The 21,091-nt window shown below is 46.0% G+C and overlaps 1 protein-coding gene across 13 annotated transcripts in view; it reads left to right on the forward strand.

Moving 5' to 3' along the window:
* Positions 1-21,006, forward strand: part of Msp300 (Muscle-specific protein 300 kDa) — a 111,834-nt gene extending 90,828 nt beyond the window's left edge. For 7 of the 13 annotated variants that reach the window (XM_070211848.1, XM_070211852.1, XM_070211851.1 and 4 more), the window contains 11 exons: positions 534-644; positions 1,033-1,197; positions 1,260-8,342; positions 9,229-9,534; positions 11,591-11,848; positions 13,036-15,986; positions 16,854-16,892; positions 17,177-17,803; positions 18,493-18,634; positions 18,872-18,939; positions 19,129-21,006. In XM_070211848.1, coding sequence (XP_070067949.1) covers positions 534-644; positions 1,033-1,197; positions 1,260-8,342; positions 9,229-9,534; positions 11,591-11,848; positions 13,036-15,986; positions 16,854-16,892; positions 17,177-17,803; positions 18,493-18,634; positions 18,872-18,939; positions 19,129-19,369 — 11,991 coding nt within the window. In that variant the 3' untranslated portion in view covers positions 19,370-21,006. The remainder of the gene's footprint in view (positions 1-533; positions 645-1,032; positions 1,198-1,259; positions 8,343-9,228; positions 9,535-11,590; positions 11,849-13,035; positions 15,987-16,853; positions 16,893-17,176; positions 17,804-18,492; positions 18,635-18,871; positions 18,940-19,128) is intronic. The other 6 variants (XM_070211849.1, XM_070211850.1, XM_044394859.2 and 3 more) reach the window with 2 other exon arrangements.
* The last annotated feature ends 85 nt before the right edge of the window (positions 21,007-21,091 follow it).

Below are 21,091 nucleotides of genomic sequence, written 5' to 3' on the forward strand. Positions count from 1 at the left end.
AGTATTTTAAAGGATTCTAAAAACTTGTAAATATATTGTCGAAAGAAAGTAAGTTTAATTTCCACTCAAGCATTGCATTTAATTTTCCAACTCTCTACCTAAAGACAGACATTAAGAATCGCATTTTTTGGTACTTTTGTCTACCGCTGTGTAAACGCCTACCTCATAAAATGCCGCCATTTAAATAAGTTAATTATTTATGCCAAATGCATGTGTTACGTTATGTTAAACGAAGTTAAATCTAAGAGCTAGCGTTATTTTTAAAATCATTAATTAGCATTCCCTTAAAAGAAATATTCCATCCATGTTGTATGGCTGTGCATTGCATCCATTTGAATTTTATAAATACCCATATATATAATTACTCTACTTCATGTACATATGCTGTATGTGTATAGAAGCCGGCAACAAATATTTACATCAACTTTGTTCCCTAGCAATAATCTTCCGAAATTTTGCAATCTTTATTAATATTAACCCACTTTTTACACCATCTCCCCAACAACAAAATCGAAACAATTAAAAAACTCTAGGAACTAATTACGCAAGAACTCGACGAACTGCTCCAATCGCTTTCGAGCGTCGAGGATGGCATCGCCAATATGAACCAGAGCAGCCTGGAGGGCATGCTACAGGGATTGAAGGTAATGAAATAATCTAAGGCCAATATAACACCACCTTTTTGGATGCTTGACACTCGGCATGTAATCGAACGTAGCTAGATTAATATTGAATTAAAATATACTCACCCCCTTGTATATAACTTTTGTAAACGATTATTGGATGCTGGCGTGTGTCAGAGAATTTTAATAACTCAATCGCATCACTCCATACAGAATCGTACATTTTTTTGTCAGGAAAAGAAACCCTTTTTTTTCGTTGTTAGTACCGTCCAGTTGTAGTAGTCGTTCCTTTTGCTGTCTAAATATTACACTTTTGTAGGCCCAAAATCCTATACAATGATTACAATTTGCACTTTTATTTGCGACAAACACATTTCTGAAACCTCTACTTTATACGCCCGATGTGCAGCTAATCCAAAGCAATCTCGAAGTACATGAAAGGGACGCCATCGAGCTGAAGGCCCAGGCGAAGAAGTTACCCACGGATCCGGCAACTGAACGTTTGCTCAACGAGACCGTGGATCGCATTGATTTGCTACTCCGCCGCACTCAGCAAGGCATTACCATGATAGCGGTGAGTGGTTGAGACTTATCTCTATCATTTATATCTTAATTTTAATATTTTATCCAATTTAGAATGCTATGCATGGCCAGAAGAAGCGTCAGCAGGAGATTGACGAGTACCAGCAGCATCTGCTGGAACTGGAGCGCTGGATCATCGAGGTTTCCGCGGAATTGGCCTCCTTCGAAACGACTTCGGATAGCAGCACGGATGAGCAGGTGCTCAAGTCGCAGGTGGAGAGGAGCCAGCAGCTGCTGCGCACCCTCAAGGATCGCCAGCAGTCCATGGAGGATCTGGTGGATCAGACGCGTCACCTGCAATCCCAGCCCGATGTTGCTCCCTTGGCCGACACTTTAATGGAGCAGCTGCAGAGCATCATCACCATTCTGCGGGAACAGGTCACAGTGGCTACCAAGCGCATCTTTACCATTGAGAAGCGCATCGTGGATTTGCGGAAGGCCAAGAGCGAGGAGGCGCAACGACAGCGTGTGCTAGCCGATTCACTCATCAAGCCACCAACTGAAGTTCCAGCCACCCCGGAGGCCGCTCACGAATCCATCGAGTCCAACGAGAACACCATCGATTCCAGTTCCATGCCCGAGGAGGAGATCAAGCCAACTGGCGTCTATGTGGAGACACAGACATCGCTTAGCCTGCAGCAGCAGCCCCCAGTTCAGGTGGTGACCACCACCACTGTGGAGGCGCAGACCAGCTTTAAGGAGCCAGCAGCTGTGGAAACCGTTGAGGTGGCTCTCCAAACCCAAAAGGAGCGCTCGCCCACCGAGAACATAATGGTTACCCAGACGATCCAACGCGGCCAGGAGACCATCCAGATCGACACCACTCGCAACAAGGATGTGCCTGATGAGCCCGAAGATGTCCAGATTGAGGCTCGCTATCATCAGCGACCCCAGGGCGATGTGGATCGCGCCACTGAGCTGATCCTAAAGAATGTACCTCAGGCATTTGAAACAACTTTCGTGGAGCCCGATGAGACGACCACCGAAGTGATTGTGGGACCCGATGGCACCAAGCATATTGTGCTGAAGAAGGTCACCCGAACCCGCCAACAGATTGTGCAGCAGCAGCAGATCAGCTCCATTGAGACAATCAGCGATTCGGATGGCAACATCGAGGTGCACTCCACGGGTCAGATTAACCTGGAAAATGTCCACACCACGGACACTAAGGCTGATCCAGAGGAGGGCAGTGTCCACACCGTAATCACGCAGCAAACACGTGGTGCCGTTGTGGATTCATCCCAGCCCGAGGGTGTGATCCTGCAGGAGTTCGAAACCGAACCCACAATTGAGACGTACGAGGAAGTGATTGCCCCAGGATCCCAGGCGCAACTGATTCCCATGCAACCCGGCGATGTTCAAACCCAAGGCACAATTCGAGCTGTAGTGCAGCAGGTTACCCGTAAGGTCATCCGTAAAACGCGCAAGATCATTAAGCGCGTGGTTATCATCGACGGCAAGGAGCACATCACCGAGGAAGTGGTCGAGGAGCCAGAGGAGATCGAGATCACCGAGGAGGAGACAGCCCCGCATATTAACGTGAATATTGTGCGAACTGTGGACGGCAGGGTGGTAAGCGAGGAGGAGTTCCAGCGATTGATGCAGGAGCCCGGCGTTCTTATCGAAGAAGTTGCCACGGATCTGTGCAAGCCAACAGCAGAACCGCAGCAACAGGTATTTGATATTGAGTCTACCCAAGTCACCACCACCACAAGAACAGCAACCGCAACCACACATGAACAAGAACAAGAACAGCCAGAACAACAGACACCACAACAAACGACTAAAGAAGCACCTGTAGAGTTGCCAGCACCTGAAGTAGATGTTGAACAACCCGTAGAAGTTGCCACTACCAGTCCCGTTCATGTTCCAACAGCGGATGTAGCTGAACCCAAAGACTCCTCAGAACCAGCCATTGTAGATGTCGCAACAGTGGTCGAAGATATCAACGAAATTTGGCCACTGGAACATCATCTCAAACCCACCAACATTGACTTCTCCCAGCACGTCGAAGAATTGGCACCACCACTAGCAGAGACTGAAGCCTCGATGCCAGTAGAGGAAATTTGGCCGACCAGCCCAGAAACTGGCAACTCACTGACCCTGGAGCACTACGAATTCGAGCCACAATCACCTCGTGAAGAGAGCACAAAATCGGATGAAGTTAAGCCTCAAGAGACTGAACCGGAATCTGCAGCTGAGATTAAGCCAGAGCCCATTACCACCGGAAGTATTACCATTACCAAGACTACAACCACCATCACAAGCTCTACGGAACTGCCAAGGGAAACTATCGTGGAGGACTTACCTGGAGATAAAGCACCGCTTTCTGAATCGAAGACCAAGAGTGACATTCAGAGTTTCCTTGAAGCCGAACAGACTCTATCCGCAGCTCTAAAGGAACAATCTTCAACGCCGACTGTAACTTCAATTGTTGAAACTGTGCAGCCTGCGGAAATTGTACTTGATGAGAGGACTGTGGATATCACCACCATCAAGACTGAAGAAAAACAAGAAGAGCCTGTTCCACTGGCGGAGCTTAAACCATTGCCTGTAGAAGAACCGGAACAAGTACAGCCCGAAGTGGCAGCCCTTGAGATCATTGAGAAGACTGAACAAAAGCCAGAAGAGCCGGAAAAACAAGCAGCTCCTGCTCAAATCGATCTGCGTTCTGCCACCCAACTGTTCATCTCTGGAGAGGCTGCGGCTTCTACAGCACCACAAAAAACCTTCCAAATCACCGCTCCCTCCCTGGAGGACAATGGCGCTGGTGTGCTGAAGGTTGTGCTGGGCAAGGAAAGCACCACCGAGGAGGATAACACTGCACCAACCACCGGCAAGGTTAGCATGACCATCATTGAGACTGCCGCTGCTCCCGTCGCCGACGCCAAGCGGCGTCGAAAGAAAAAGAAGAGAAGAGATACGAAGCACGAGGAGGAGGTCGAGCAAGAACAAGAACCAGAGACTGAGCCGGAGGTAGTGGCACTGCCCGTTAAGGAGCCTGAGTTGGACTCGGATCTGCCCGTTTCTCCGGAGGATTCACCGCGTGATACCGTGCGTCATGAGTCCATTGTTGAGATCAGTCCCGACAGCGATTTGTCCAGCATTGAGATTGACTCAAAGGTCAAGGTGGTGGAAGATGCCGTCGTCTCTTCGCCCTCGGAATCCCCAAGGACGCCAATGGTTGAGCTGGTTATTCCCACCGAGGTTGTGGAGCTGGCATTGGTGGAGGATGAGGAACAGCAGACCACACCGCGCGTTCCCTCGCCCACTGAAGAATCCGAAGTCGAGCAGGATCTTAAGTCTGTGCAGACTTCGCCGCAGCATCAACCCACACTGGATGAGACGGCAGTGCAGACGAGTCTGGAAGTGCAGCCCGAAAACCAGGAGAATGAATCGCAAACCTTGATTGTGGAGATCACAGAGACTGAGGCACAAACCACTCCCCGCAGCGAAGAGAAGCCAGTGGCAGTGGAGATATCCACAACCGAGATTCAAACGGATGTCAGTGGCCAGCCAGCCGAAACTGTGGAGATTTCAAGCCAAACCACAGTGACTACCACCATTGAGAAGGAACTGCAGACCACGCCGAAGGATTCGCCTCGCGCCCCCGAGCCAGACAGCAGTGATGTGGTGGAATCTCTGGTCCAGGATTTGGTCAAGGATATGACCACCGATCTGCCAGTGCGAACCAGCGAACAATCGACCGTAACTGAAACCACCACAACCACTGAGACCCATGTGCAGACAACCACTCCGGAGCCAAAGGAACAGGCTGAATTTGTCAAACCGGAAACTGTTCATGAGGAGACCTCAACGGTGGAACTGGTGCAAGTCGCCGATGGTGAGGCGCAAACTACGCCTCTTGGAGATCAGCAGCAACCCGCTTCCCTGGATGACACATCTCTGACTGCCACTTCGATATCCGTTTCGGAACCGTACGAACTGGAGGTCAAGACGACAGTGGCCATTCCCGCCGATTCTGATACATCTGTGGCCGAGCCGACGGTCTATGAATACACACAGACCATGCAACTGCCCAAGCAGGACAAAAAGTCCAAGAAGGACAAGAAAAAGAAGCAAAAGAATGAGCCTCAATTGGAGCAGCAGCTGCCGGAGGAGCCGCAGATCAGTGTGACGGTTGAAATTGCACCCGAGTTGCTTTCAGAATCAGGTATTGTGGTATCCACCAACCAGCAGATCGAAGAAGTGCCTCATGTGACACCCGTCGTGGAAACTCCCATTGAACCCGAAGAGGAAGGAACACCCAGAGCACAGAGAGTGCAACTCCAGATCACCAAGACCACTGTCTACGATGAGTATCCCGATCTGCCGGTGCACATCACCGAGCAGAATAAGGTGCTAATCGCATCCCAGCAGAGTAAGCGATCCGGAGCAGGACCCACATCCTCGGCGGTAACGATCGAAGAGGTCGGTTCACCCACGGAGGAGCTGGTGGTGCCCATCACCCCGGGACCGGACAACCTAAGTGGCGAGCCCCAGAACATTTGGTTCAGTGCCACCACCAGTGTGGATAAGACACCCATTGAGCTCTCGCAGGCTTTGATTATGAGCGAGAGTTTGCAGCACTATCCAGGACAACAGCAACCAATCCTAATCTCCACCAAGGAAGCCATTGGCGACCGCATCAAGCAGCTCAAGCAGGCATCGCCCCAACAAGCCACTCCCCTGAGCAATGTGCTCCATTTGGCCACTCTATCTGAACAGATTAAGGAGCTGCCCACGGAGCAGCGTCTATTGGAGGTGAATGAGGGGCTCCAGGATCTTGATGCTGCCATTAAGAATGGTGACAAGACGGTGATTCAAACCACTGTGATCACGGTGATTGAGAAGGTCTCCACATGGTTGGAAACCATCGAGTATCGCGTGTACCTCATCCGTCAGAACTCCAATGAAGGACCCTCGGAGGAGAAGTTGGACAACTATAACCAACTCAACGAAGAGCTGAGCACCATTAAGCAGAACGTGGGCAAACTGGAGCGACAATTGTCCAAGGCTGAGCCGGAACTACAGCAATGTGTGGATTCGCTCAAGGAGCACGTGGAAGCCGTGGAGCAGGTGACGCAACAGAATCAAGTCCAGGATAGCAATGATCTGGACAAGTGGCACAGCTTCGAGGTTCTCTTGTACAACGTGTCCTCGGTTTTGGCCCAACTCCAGCAGAGCTACGATCTTCTGATCAATCAGGAGTATCCCCTGTCCGCCAAGCTCGCCCAGCTGGATGATTTGGAGCAGCAACATGAGGCCGCGCAGCAGCAACTTGCGCAGCTTTGTCAGAATGCCCGAGCCTTCCAGCGTGACTTCCCGGGCAAAAAGATGCCGCAGGATGTGCACAATGCCTTCGAGACGAGCAAGAATATCGGCAACAATATCCAGGCAGAGCGTGAGCGGGTCCTTCAACTGCAATCCCTGGCGGAGGAGTACGAACAGACCCTCAAGGAGTTCACCAAAATCACTGTTCTGGCCGACAAGCTAGTTGAGAGCCCCATTGTTTCCAGTTCCCTCGAACAGCTGAACAACGAGGTGCAGAAGCAGCGGAAGTTCTTTGTGAATCTCAGCCATTGTCGTGCCATTTTGGAGTCCCTGGAGGAGAATATCGATAGTGAGACGCGGGAGAAGCACTCCGAGTTGCACAAGGAGCTCTACAACAGGGCCACCAGTCTGCTGGACAAGGCCTCCGAAAGGTCTTCCAAACTGGTGCAGGCTGCCTCCCGCTGGACTGTTTTAGAGAAGGGAATGCGAGATGAATTGCAGTGGCTGCAGGTAGCTCAACAGAGAGTCCCCGATCTCTCAGCCGTCACATCCGCCGACTATGATCAGTATACCACCCTCTATCAATCGCTGAGCAATGATATCTCACATCACTACGTCAAGATGACGCAGCTTTCGGGAATAGCCAACAAGTTGCAGCTCCTCGTGCAGGCCCCCAATCTCGTAGAGGAAACGAATGAGGCTCTGATAGTGCTACTCAAACTTCGCGAGGAGGTGGCTTTGTACCTGCATCGCCTGTTGGTCTTCAAGGAAATCTGGGTGCAGTACGAACAGCAAACGGACAAACTAGAGGCCTTTGTAAGGGAAGCGGAGCAAGAGCTAAGGAACATTCAGATACCATCGCAACCCACCCAACAGCCCATCGAGCATATGCGTCAATTCTGGGAGATTAAGGCCCGTTTTGAGCTGCACAACAATGTGCGTACCGATACGGCGGTGAGTTTCGAGAAATCCCTGCAGGTCATCCCACTGGCCGATGAGATGCTCCAGCGGCAGTTCCATGCCCAACTGGAGGATCGCTGGCAGGCCGTCGCCCAGGCCATCGAACTCATTCAGCACAATATTGTCGAATGCCTGTCGTCGGAGGATGTGCCTGCGGATGAGAAACTCAAAATGGTGGAGCGAGAGCTGCAGGAGATCTACCTGACCATGACCAGCATGAAGGGTGTGATCAAGAACGAAGAGGAGCTCTGTTTGTATATTGAGCGGGTTCAAGTCCTCCGCACCCGTGTGGGTTTCATTGGCAACGAACTTGGACGGATTGGACTGCAACAGCCCGCCATTGAGCCGGAAAAAGTGGGCGAACTGTTTGCCCTCTCGCACAAGATCAGCACCCAGATAGCCGAGGAGCTGGAAGGAGCATCTGTGCTGCGTGACCAACTGCAGGCCATCCAGGAGGGTATCAGTAATCAACGCAAACACCAGGCCAAGATCTCGGTGATCCTGGATGAATGTGAAGCGGCCGAAAGGCAGGGAGCCGATGTTCTCGAAAAAGCCGTGGCCGATTGCCAAGGCGCCGGTGAGGAACTGGTGACCAGCTGGCAGGAGATCATGCGCATCCGCCAGATGCTCCACACCCTGCCCATGCGACTGAAGATGTCTGTTTCGCCTGTGAAGTTGGAGCGGGATATCTCCCAGCTGCAGGACGACCACGCCTTCTTGGAAAGCAAGTGCACCAATATTATGGGCATCCTGCGAAACCGACTGGCCGTCTGGCTGCGTTACGAGCGCCAACTGGAGCTGGTCCATGGATCCGTCCAGGAAACCGACTTCATGATGGAACTAATCCGGGTCCACGGTCAAGTGGACTACGAGCGCCTGCGCAAAGCCACAGAGCGTCTGGAGGTAAGTTGACCGCCCAATATTTTATGACTTTGTTTACGCGCGCGGTTAGGGTTCGAATTATATTGGTTTCTATCTCCGTTGCCTCTTTATTATCTCGCTACCTGCTGGGCAGAATTTTCGCGAACTGCTTATCAGCCTTGTTTTTGCTGAGGGAAATTTGTTACATAAACCGCAGAATTTTCCTGACGGCCCTTAGTTATATTCAAATACTCGAATCTTTAACATCTCATGGAAACACAAGAAAGTCTGCTTATATTTTGGAATTTTTACTGTTTTACGAAAATACCACAAAGTCTTATAAATTGATAATTTAGGAACAATGCATTTGTTATAAAAAATTGTAAGTTGTATAATTTACAAAAATGTTGTATTTAATATTTTTTCATAATAATACAAAATTTTTAATTTTTTCTACAACTTTTTACAAGAGTATTATATTTAAATCGTCAAGGTAAAATTAAATTTTCTAAAGAGTTTGCACGATAAGTGATGATAAGTGACTAAGAACAAATATAAAAACCTTTTTTAACTTATAAATATTTAAAGATATCTTTTAAAATAAATTAAAAATCATTATATCGATTATAAAAGCATTCAATATTATATTCCTAGTAAATCTTCATATATAATTCACACAAGTTTGTTTGAATAGTGTGTTGCCCGCTTCCCAGCGGAATGAAAAGCTATATGGCCGTCAAGCTTTTCCCCAAGCTTTTTCGTAAGCTCTCGCTGTATTGTGGGCACTTTACGTAGCAAGTTTATCGTGGCCGCACAGTTAACGTTAACTTCGAACCGAGCGCGTATCTCCCGTCGCGGTCGGAATACCATACACCATATATAATTTCGACTAATCCATCTTTATCCGGGAATTTAAATCACCTCGCAGGGACTCGCCGGCGATCTTCACAACCGCGAACAACTGATCGATGAGCTGAAGGGTGCCGCTAAACCTCTGATCGAGAGCTGCGATGTCCAGATTGTCGAGCAGATCGAATCCGCCGTCCAGGAGGCGGTAGTCGCCTGGAATGACACCAGCGAGAATCTGCAGCAACTGCGAACGCGATACCAAAGAGCCGTCGAATTGTGGGACAAGTACCGCAACGCCTCCGCGGCCGTCAAGAGCTCCATTGACCAGCAAATGGACACGGTCAAGTCCCTGGAGCAGCCCCTGGATACGCTGCAACATGCCAAGGTAAGTGCTTCCCCGTATGCCGTGACCCATTCGGGTCTTCCGGCAAACGGGTCGTATGAGTGATGTGTATCGCGTGGGCGACAGTGATGCCAACGACCTGTTTTGCTTGTCAGATAGGTAAAATATCAAATGTCGTACAGGAAATGACAATAATTGACCAAACAATAGGTAGGGAATATGGGTCAATACTTTCTCATTCTAAATTCAAAGACACCAAAGGAGTAATCTGTTTTTTAAATGGTTTCTTTGGTCTATGATTTAACAAAGAGTTTAGTAATTTTTAAAATATGCAGAAAATAATCATACAAAAATGGCACTTTTCTTGTAAATTTATTTTTAATATTTCTTGAAAAAATAGAATTTCTAAGATAAAGATATCGGAAGAAAGTTTAAGGCATTTTTGTTTTAATTTTTTTTTAACAAAAATTCATACCATCATCACTGTTAGATGGACTATTTTATTTTGGCGGCAAACTAGGACAGAAGTGCGACGCTTTAATTGCCCACTGGAGACGCGGGTGGGCAAGAAGCTAGTAATTACATTGATTTTCTCCGTAGTACTCGCCCTATCAATTTTTTTGGGCGCGTCAATGTAATCGGTTCGTAATAGTTCCGCCATATACATACCTACATATATGTGAGCTAACTTCTGTTCCGTTGTGTTTGTGTCATAAATTATGCTTGGGTAAATAAAACAGACATCGTCGTACGATTTCTTTTCGGCATTTACTTAAAAAATTAACGCATACTCGGCTCGACGTTTTGTGTTTATTGATCATTAGGGTCATTATATTATAGGCCCTACACGATGGTGTAATTATATTTTCGGATAGGCAGGCAGGCAACCAAGCCAACTGTCATTTCACACAGGAGAGTTTATCAACCCGGTGGCGGGGTTATATTTTCGTAATATAGTATTTTTGTATACATAGCAGCTTTATCAACAGCAGCAGCAGTGGCAGAACAGGTCCGCAAATGCCTTGAGCTCCGAAAGAAGATAAATGTAGAAAATCACAATCTTATTTCTTAATACTCTATGTATGTTGGCATTTTCAATGCCACTTCTCTAAGCGCTTGTTTGCTTATGTTTTCGGCGTGATAAAGCATCGGCAAATACTTGCCAGATGATATCATAGGGCGGACATTACAAACCGCCGGCACTAATGCTCTGAATTAGAGAATTTATTCATCGAGTAGTGACCTGTTTTCCCTCAAATTGAAAACGAAAGTGCGCTGGGCACTCGCAGCCCTAATTACCATTTGTCGGGTAAGGGAAAATGCACTCGACAAACGCAGCACGACAATTGATAAGGGTCTGTGGTTCGAGGTCTCTGAGTAACGAAATGGAACGCCAGCCCGGCCGGCTTGAGCTAAATACTTTCCGTCGTCGAGTTAAATATAAACAAGTGACATTTTGCTAGCCATCCGAAATAATTGTGTTGTGGCTTTCGGGATTGTGGTTTTTTCAGAAAGAACTTTTTTATGGTGAGAGAAGCAGAGAAAACATTACAAATAATTATTCTAATTATTCTAATGGAGTTTTGAATGATAACGATTGAAATTAATTCAAGAAATTAATATAAAATGCAAAATGAGTTCATAGGTTAGTCCAAAAGTAGAACAAAGAATGCTTTAAACACAGTATAATATTTTTGGTATATTTTATATTACAGTTATAGTTTAAATATCGAGGTTTTGGTTCTTTCAGAAAGAACTTTTATATGGTGAGAGAAGTAGAGAAAACATTAGAAATAATTATGCTAATGGAATTTTAAAAGATAAGGATTGTGAGAAATTAATTCAAGAATTTCATATAAATACAAAATGACTTCATAGGTCAGTCTTAAAATAGAACTAAACCATTAGGTAATACAATTAAAACACAACCTATTTGGCAGTAGAATATTTTTGGTATATTATATAGTTATAGTAAAAATGGTAACTTGTTTTGGCCAGAAGTTTCTGCTTATGGAGAACATTATGTCTCTCTGTTAATTGAGTGGTTGTGATTATCTAGACCCTGAGCCTCATTATCTCTATGTTTCTATTCACACAGGTATGCCAAGACAACCTGACGACCCAGAATGATAGAATCTTGGAACTGCGCGACATTGTGGCCAAGATCGCCGCCGATGTGGGCCTGGATGCCTCGGCCCTGATGCAGGGCGAGTTGGATGCACTGGGTCAGCGGCTGGCGGAGTGCAAGGATGCCATTACCACGCTGGCCAATGTGGCCGAAACGCAGGACAAGGAGCGCAAGGAGCTTGACAAGGAGGTGACACTTGCCAAGGAATATTTCAACAATGTGCAGCAGGTGAGTGGTTAATGAAATTATGGTGGATAGTCCATCCATACATCCTAACCAGCTATCGATTATAGCTTTGTTTAGATGGTTATTTTGCATATGTTAGTTCGGTTTTAGCGTGTGGAAATTCCCACACTAACGAAACTAGCCGGCAAGTGTTATTGTTGTTGTTCCTGTTGTTGTTAATCCAATACGAAGGACATGCTATTTTAAGTGGGTTAAAAGTTGAAAAAGTTTTTGTGTACCCTGGGTCCTGGCAGCAACAACAACCCACTCACCGTGGTTTTTCCTCATCATTATTGATTGATAAGAGGCGTGAATATGCTTTTTGAAATTACTAGCAGTGGGGGAGTGGGAATAGCTTATAAAATCGTAATTGACACTTGCTTTGTAGGACGGATGCTGAATATTTTATGGAAATATTGACGGCTGCATGTCCTTTGTTTTTAAACTAACTCTTTGTTTTATTTCGCCTCTTTATTGGGGTTACCAATTACCAATTATAAAATTTGGATTCAAAACAAAACAAAAATCTGACATAAAATCGAAATTCGTAAATAATTGAATGAGAATAGTTATTAATAATTTCTAAAGCAGTTATTCAGTACTTAAAAATTTAGATACAAATATTTCATATCAAACAAGCAAATATTTGTGTTTTGTAGTACTACAATATTAATACGAAATTCGTATAATTTATAATGCCATTAAAATCAAAACCAACAATAAAGTCAACGGAAGCTTGAATGATTTACGATCATAAAACTGTACGTTTTACAATCAACTTCAGTGATAAGAACCATAAAAATGCCTACTATAAATTACCTCACCAAATTGGGCATTTATTGGTGGTATTTTTGGGACACCTTGCCCCACTGTAAGCTCATTTGCATGGCACATGCCAACCAGTTTGGTTCGCCACCCTCTTCCACTCCCATTCACTCCAAAACCCAACTCCTCCCACCCATCGACGCCTCAGACAATTGAAGTTGGTTGGCATGAGGTCATTGCCAGTTGGCGGAAAGAGTTGCAATGTGCCACACGACCGATTCCCATTGTTGTGGAAGCCATGCAGTGGACAGACAAATGGTAACCAGAGACATCCGAGCAACCATATTAGGGTCAGGCCAATTAGCGAGGCAAAGAAAATATTTCCAAATAATAAATATTAACATTTTGATTTCCTTTGTTCGCAGGACATTTCCCGCGAGCCACCGCAGAATCCCAAAGAAAGCGAGGAGCAGCTGGCCGCTTTGCGAGCCCATCTCCAAACGCTGGCCAGAACGGAGGAGCAGCTGCGTCAGCTGAAGGAACGTCATCAGAACAACGAGGTGACACCTTCAGCTTCCCCTGCCGATGATGATGGGGTTCTGGAGGTCCTAGCCCTTTGGCAGAAGATATTCCAGGACACCTTCCAGGAGTACCATCGCCTGTCCACGCGACTTGCCCGCAGCCAGAACAGCTCGGAGGCCCTGCGATTATGGAGGCAGTACCTGCAGCACGTCCAGTCCTTCCTCTCCTGCGCCATTCCCGAGGATTACAGTAGTTTAAGGGAACAGCAGCAATTGTGCGCCATCCACCAGAACCTGCTCATCTCGCAGCAGAGTGTCCTATCCGAGACGCCACTTGAATCGGAGCTTTCAGAGCAGTACAAGGCCCTCACCAATCTGCACAATGAAACTCTCTCGAGGATCATGCAGAGGAATGGTGAACTGGAGCGTCGGGTGAGCGGCTGGAATGCCTATCGCCAGCAGCTGGCTGCCCTTTTGGATTGGCTGCGTCAACGGGAGGCGGAGCGTAATGCCCTCCAGTTGCGATACATTCATCTGAAGCGAGTGCCGCACCTGAAGAACCGCCTGGATGCGATGATCCAGCAGCTGGAGCAGGGAGAACAGCAGTCCAAGGCTCTGCAGGAGCAGCAGCAGGAGTTGGCCCGCCATTGTGACGACGCCCTGGCCACCGCCATGCGCATGGAGCAGGCCAGCATTGGCCAAAGGATCAGCAATCTGCGGGCGGCTCTCAAAACCTGGCAGGGATTCCTGCAGCGCGTCACCCAGTTATCAGAGACGTACGAAAAGCGGGTGAATCATTTGCAGCAGGAATTCGAGGCAGCTCAAAAGCTACTGGATGAAAATAGTGAATCCCTGCCCACTCAGCCGGCTGCCATTGAGCAGCTTTTGGGTTCACTAAGATCCCAGAGGGTCCAACTGGGTGCCCAGGTGCCCAACCTAGAGAGCTTGACAGTCACCCAGGAGGAGCTTAAAGAGTGCATCAGTCCGCATGACATGAAAACCATTCGTCAACGCAACTGGCTCCTCTGGCAGCAGCACGCCGATCTGGACTACCAGCTAGCCAACTTGATTAACTCCATTGAAGAGCGTCTATCCCTGCTGTCGAACTACCAAATCCGCTACGATCGCATCTCCCAGTGGCTGCAGCGTTTGGAGCAGCGTGTGGAAAAGGATGCGGATGTCACTGCAATGACGAATCCCGAACAGGCAGCCAAGCAGCTGGAACAGCAAATAAACTCGGAGCTGCAGCTGAGGGATAAGGAAAGGGAGTGGCTACTATCCACCAGCAGGGAACTACTCACCCTCTATTCCGAGCCAGAGGTTCGTTCGCAGGTGCAACAGCAGAGCGATGCGCTCATCGATCGCTGGCAGCGTCTCAAGTATTTGTGCAAGCAAAAGGCCACCAAGATCGGGGAGCTCAAGATGACGCTGCTCCGTTTGGAGGAGCGCATTGCCCTGATCCGTGCCTGGCTTTTCGAGGTGGAATCTCAGTTAGATAAACCCCTGAACTTTGAGAGCTATACCCCAAATGTGATCGAGGCCAAGTTAAAAGAGCACGAGCAGATCCAGCGATCCATCGAGCATCACAGCAGCAATGTGGGTGAGGTCTTGAATCTCGTGGAGATGCTGCTCAACGATGCGGACAGCTGGCGAACGCAGGTTAATACCTCTGGTCTAGCTGCCTCTGCCCAGAATCTGGAGCAGCGCTGGAAGAATGTGTGCAGTCAGTCGGCGGAGCGAAAGAGCCGCATCCTCACCATTTGGAATCTACTCCAGCAGCTCATCAAACTCACAGCGGAGCACAAGAATTGGTTGGGCAAGCAGGAGAGTCAAATAGCGGGCTATGAAAGGGATCAAAAGTCGCACAGCAAGTCCAGCAAACTGGAGGAGCGGCAGAAGGAGCTCCGTTCGAAGCTGGAGGAGCTGGAAAGCCAGTCGGTTAATCTGCGTCACCTAGAGCAGATCTATGCCAAGCTGACCTCGAGTGCCGGCGTCGAGCCGGAGAACATCCAGAAGTTGACGCTGCCCACCAAGGTGATGGTGAGCATGTGGCGCCAACTTACGCCACGTTGTCATGCTTTGTTGGATGCCATCGACAAGGATGCCAAGCTGATGCGGGAGTTCAACAATGCCCAACTGGAGGCCACCAACTCGCTGAGTGCCATACAAAAGGCCCTCGAACAGCTGCCCAGTGTGGAGGATCAGCAGAGTTCCAAGGCGGAACCAAAGGCGGTGCTCCAGCGGCTGGAAAGTCTGGAGAAGAAGCTGCAGGAGGCCCAACAGCATGTTCAGCAGGCGGATAACCTGGCCCAGGAGGCCAAGACCAGGAGCAAGCAGCAGCCACAGCTGAAGCAGCTGCTCGAACTGGTTTCCGCTTACACAACCCTCTGGCAAACTGTCCAAACCCGCATTGTGACCCTTAAAACCAGTTGGCTGACCAGGGCAGCCGCACAGGTGGCCAATGAAGCCGCCAATGCCGCCGTTCAGGTGAACACACTGTCGCAGCGGAAACTCCGCCAGGCCCAGCAGATGCAGAGGGAAACCTCCATTACCGCAAAGGATGCCTACATCATGGAACTGCAGACGGCCATTGCCGAGTGCCAGAACAATCTGGACGAACTGCAGCGCACGGTGGTGGACAAGACCCGCAAGCCGGGACCACAGAAGATCGCCAAGCTGCTCGGCAATGCCCAGTCCTCCACCGAGCTGGTCAAGCATCTCAGCCAGCTGCTGCTCACCGAGTGCCAGGCGGACCAGCAGGCCGCCCAGGTGGACACCGTGGCAGAGCTCACGTTGCGCTTCGATACACTGCAGTCGCAGTGGAAGGCGCGACAGCAGCACGATCAAAATTCAAGGTGGGATTTTATGTTTATTTAAATCTGTGTTGGGATATTTATTTTGCCAAACCCAGGGAATCTATTTTTCAGTCTATTTACTTAGCTTTTATATTTAACGAATTTATTCCCAGGGAATCTATTTTCGGTCCATCCAATTAGTTCTTATATTTAAAAAATTTATTACAAACCCAGGAAATCTATTTTACAGTCTATCCAACTAGTTCTTACATTTAAAGAATTTATTCCAAACCCGTGGAATCTGTTTTTCGGTCTATCCAATTAGTTCTTATATTTAAAGAATTTATTCGAAACCCGTGGAATCTATTTTTCAGTCTATCCAATTAGTTCTTATATTCAAAGAATTTATTCCAAGCCCAGAGAATCTTTTTTTCGGTCTATCTTATCAGCATTTAAAGAGTTTATATTTTATAGTTTTTTGGTTACAAAAACTTATTGTATTTTGTTTATCCGCTGAATTTTTGGAGTCAAAGTGGCATATTTAAGAATTTCCCTTCCCATTTGTGTCTCAAATGCTCCTAAATCAATTGTTAAAAGACGAACGGCATACTGTATAATGGCTCATATTATAATAGATGACTTGTGTTCGTATACATTTAATTTAAATTTAATTTGGTATTTTTAAAATGAGTTTGGCAAGATCTCTGAAGATTTGAGGTATTCGGTTAGCCGAATCCAATTTCCTTTTTGGTGTTTGGGTCTGTTTTTCGACTAACAAATTGTTTTATTGCTTTCCATCTCGCTGTTGCCTACTTCTCTCTCCATGTCAAAACACGCACACGCATAATCACACCCAAAAAACAAAAAATCTTAACCATGCTTAACTCGAACCTGCGCATTCATGATGACACCAAACACACACTCCAGGTGCCACCTACCTGCATCCTACAAGTACAACTGCATTCAGTAAGTGTAACTACCTGTTTTCCCAACCTCCTGCTGTCTTAAACCAATCCTGTGTTCTTTGTGGGACTTTCCACTAGACAAAAGCTGGCAGCGAGTCACAAATGGCTGCCAGACTCCAGGGTGGAGGACAGCAAGAGGTCGGGAACTGTATGCCCAAAGTCTAAATAATGGATTTTGGAAAGGCCTAAGCCTGAGCTAACAAATAAATAGTTACTATAATAATAATAATTATATCAATATTAATTACTAATTTATATTTCACCCCTTAATTCTACCCCTTTTAGCGAGGTCGGCCGGCTAACGTGTCCGCTCTGCACACAGCGAAACTGGCAGCAGATCGACAATGATCTGTGGCGCCTGGAGCAGTGGCTGCAGTTCGCCGAGAGCACCCAGAAGGCCCAATCGGCTCCGCCCTCGAATATCGAGCTCTTGGAGGACGTAACGCAGGATCATCGCGAGTTCCTCTTGGATCTGGAGAGTCACAAGTCCATCATATCGTCTCTCAATGTGGTTGGTGACCATTTGGCCACGCACACCTTGGATACCGAGAAGGCGAGGCAGCTGCGTGGTCGTCTGGAGGCGGACAATGCGCGCTGGAACAATGTGTGCATCAATGCCACCAAATGGCAGGGTCTCCTCCAGACCGCCCTGATGGGCAACAGTGAGTTCCATCAGACCATCGATGAGCTGGTCAATTGGCTGCAGAGCACGGAGCAGAACATTAAGGCTTCGGAGCCCGTCGATCTCACCGAGGAGCGTTCGGTTCTGGAGGCCAAGTTCAAGAAGTTCAAGGATCTGCGTGCCGAACTGGAAAGATGCGAGCCGCGGGTCGTGAGCCTGCAGGATGCAGCCGATCAGCTGCTTCGATCAGTTGAGGGCTCCGAGGAGCAGTCGCAGCACACCTACGAGAGGTAAGGTGTCCAGTGGGCCAGTTCCGAGGGCGGAACGAAATAATTCGAGAACTAAGGGATTCTAAGAAAAGGGAAAGTGTACTAAAGTTAGTTGGGCGGAATTTAAATCCAGTATTTTATGTAGTTCTAGTTGCTATATTGATTTCCTTTGATTAGTTTGAAAATCCTTTTTGTAATGAGTAGTAATCATTATTGTAGACACCTATTAGTATTAGTTTTCTCTGATATTTACCCATGTGCTATTCCCCCATATAAATTATCAAATATTTCGGCCTTTATTGCTTGCCTTTTTTAACATTTCAAATATACCCCCACATTTTGCACACTCCACCAAAATACTTTCGGAAACTCAACCTTTCAAAAATTATATTCCACCTTCCCTCAAAATTATACTAAAACTATCTGTAAAGATAGATAAACCTTTTGGAACTTCCTACAACTAAACTTTCTAGACCCCCACTGTTGGGTTTTATATTTAGTAGAACGTATTTCTTAGCTTTACCCTCCCAACTATACAAAATCAATCATTCGTTTTTGCCTCTACACATATATTTTGTGTTGCCGTTTTTGTTGCGTATATTATTTTGTGTTGTATTTTTTGGTACTCAAAATTCTTTCGTCCGCCCATTCTAACCCTTCATCCAAACATAAACCATTAAGGGCCCATGCAAATGTTTTAAATGCTCCAGAACCCTTTCCAGATTGACCGATCTCCGACTGCGTCTTCAATCCCTGCGTCGTCTATCCGGTATCTATATCGTCAAGCTGGGCGCTGTCCTGGGCTATGAAGGCGATAATCTTGGCGTGCCACTGCACATGTTGTCGAGTGAGGTGAGTCTTTCTTTTCCTAGTTACTCTGTTCATTGGTTTCCTGTTTACAAAAAAAAAACTGGAGTTGTCCTAAAAAATATTTGATTTATTTGTTGATTTGTGAGCGCACCAGAAGTAAGTGAACCAATTGGCAGTCGAACGAGAAAATATTGAAAATTTAAAACCCCCTTATTATTTGTATTATTTATAATTTTTGTATTTTTCTTTCTTTTTCTTTATGGCAAAACAAAAATCTAGCTTTTGGATAATACTACATTATCAACCTCTTCTATGCAGGCCGCCGCACCAAACACAGAAAATGCAAAGTAAATATATTTAGAAATTTGATTTTAAGTTCTTGTTTCACACATGCATCGTAGATTAATATTATGCACTTTATATTTGTAAATGAAAAAAAGAGCACATTGTTTTTCCCTCAGTAGTTGCATGATTTACAAACAGATCTCATTGCTATTTTTGACCTTTACTAATAGATTTATCTTTCGAACCCATAGCAACAGCGACGGCGATGCTGTCGATGGCGATGTCATCAATACCACGGTTCTGGCGCGCGGTGCTCGATTCCTAGGCCGCGTTGCACGTGCCTCCCTGCCCATTCAGGCGCTCATGCTGCTGCTTTTAGGTGTGGCCACTCTGGTGCCCCACGGTGAGGACTACACCTGTATGTTCTCCAACACCTTCGCCCGCAGCCTGGAGCCCATGTTGTCGTATCCCCACGGACCGCCGCCAACGTAAAGTGGCCGTCGAGTTGCAATTGGATTAGTGCAATGAAAAAAAATCAAGACCCGAAACCCATAACCCTAAATGTAATGATCAAGAAAACCCAAAACAGACCGCAGTATAAAGATGCCTTTTGTAAGCGAAATTCCTGTAAGAAAATTCAAAAAAAAAAGAAGCGTTCAATAATGAAATGGAAGAGTTGTACATTTGTGTAGTTTATCACATTTTGTAATTGTATGTAATTTTATAGAGATTCGATAGCTAGAGGCATTAATAAAACAACCAATTTGTATATAACCTACTGAACAGACTCGACAAGCCGAACATGAAACAAATGAAATGAAAGAAATGAAGTAAAGAATATGCTAACTATTCAAAACTAACGACAAGTAACGAACTAAAACTTTTGTAAAACGATATATACATTATACATATATATTTGCACAGCAAACAATTTATATATTCATATATACCCAACATATATGATCCCAAGAAAACTATAGAGAACCCCAACATTTTGTATATAAAAATATCTAAGCTAAAACGAAATCAAAATACGCACACGAAAATTGTACTCATCACCGCACGTTTCCTTGTTTCGAGAGATCAATGGCAGCAAGGAGTTGCGATTGGGATCCTGCAAATTTCGTGGAACATTTTTGCAGGAACCAAACACGAATCCTTGCTGCCATCGATGGGCTAGAGAAGTGAAAGAATCCCAAGACAAATCATGACCCACATAGACCAATCGCCTGGAGAACTAATTGGAATCCAGTGTCTTTTGTTTCCTGCTCGTCTTTCTCCCAAATTCAAGGCGATGCAGCTCACAAGAGACATTGGCTTCTATTTAGACTCTGGCCCTTAGAGCCCCCCTTGCCAAAGGATACGTCTACCCAAGGCCAAGTTCTCTCCCACGGCCAAGGGATAGATGGGAAACCCTGCAGTGCGCCAGCCACAGGACACTGCGAACACCTCTGATCCTTAAACTCCAACCCGGCAATCGGGGGGACTAGACATTTCAAAGCATTCCTGATACTCATTTCCAAATTACCCATAGACATTTATCATCCTAGCCTCCTCTCGCCAAAAAACATAGGGAAACGTGCGTGCCACGAGCATTGAACAAAACGAAGCAAGTGTCCTATGCCGGTGCTAAACCAACCAACAAATTTTCTATGTCTAGAAAAAATGTAAAATGCGTATACAAAAAAATGAAATGAAATTCATAAAACAAAAGATTAACTCTTTGAAAAAAAATCGTAAAAATGCAATTTGCAAATAGACAAGCGACGTAAGTCCATCCAGTAAATTTAACCTATTTTTGTTGTTAATATTTTTTGATAAACCTAATTCTATTTGCCTTATACTTACCCAACTTGTTTATTACAACTATTTTTTATTATTATTTAAAACTTGAGCAATTATTGAGAAAATACATACATTTATTTATTAGACCTGTACGATTTATTACGTATTAAATTAAGTTTGATTTAAATGTTAAATTTGTGTACTTTGCTGCTTCTATCTGGTTATTAAATAATGAGCCGTTATCAAGTTAATATAATTTATGTAGCATTTTAAGATTTCCTTTCTTGTGAACAACTGTACCTTTATATGCATTATGATTATTAAACAAAAATATTAAAAATAAATTTCTGGTCTTTTCTTTAAGCTTTTGAGAAACTAGCTTTGGTACAGTACATATCATATTGTATCAACTCATTTACTGATCGGTAA

The sequence above is a fragment of the Drosophila takahashii genome, chromosome 2L (assembly GCF_030179915.1).
Source record: "Drosophila takahashii strain IR98-3 E-12201 chromosome 2L, DtakHiC1v2, whole genome shotgun sequence".
Classification (NCBI taxonomy): Eukaryota; Metazoa; Arthropoda; class Insecta; order Diptera; family Drosophilidae; genus Drosophila; species Drosophila takahashii.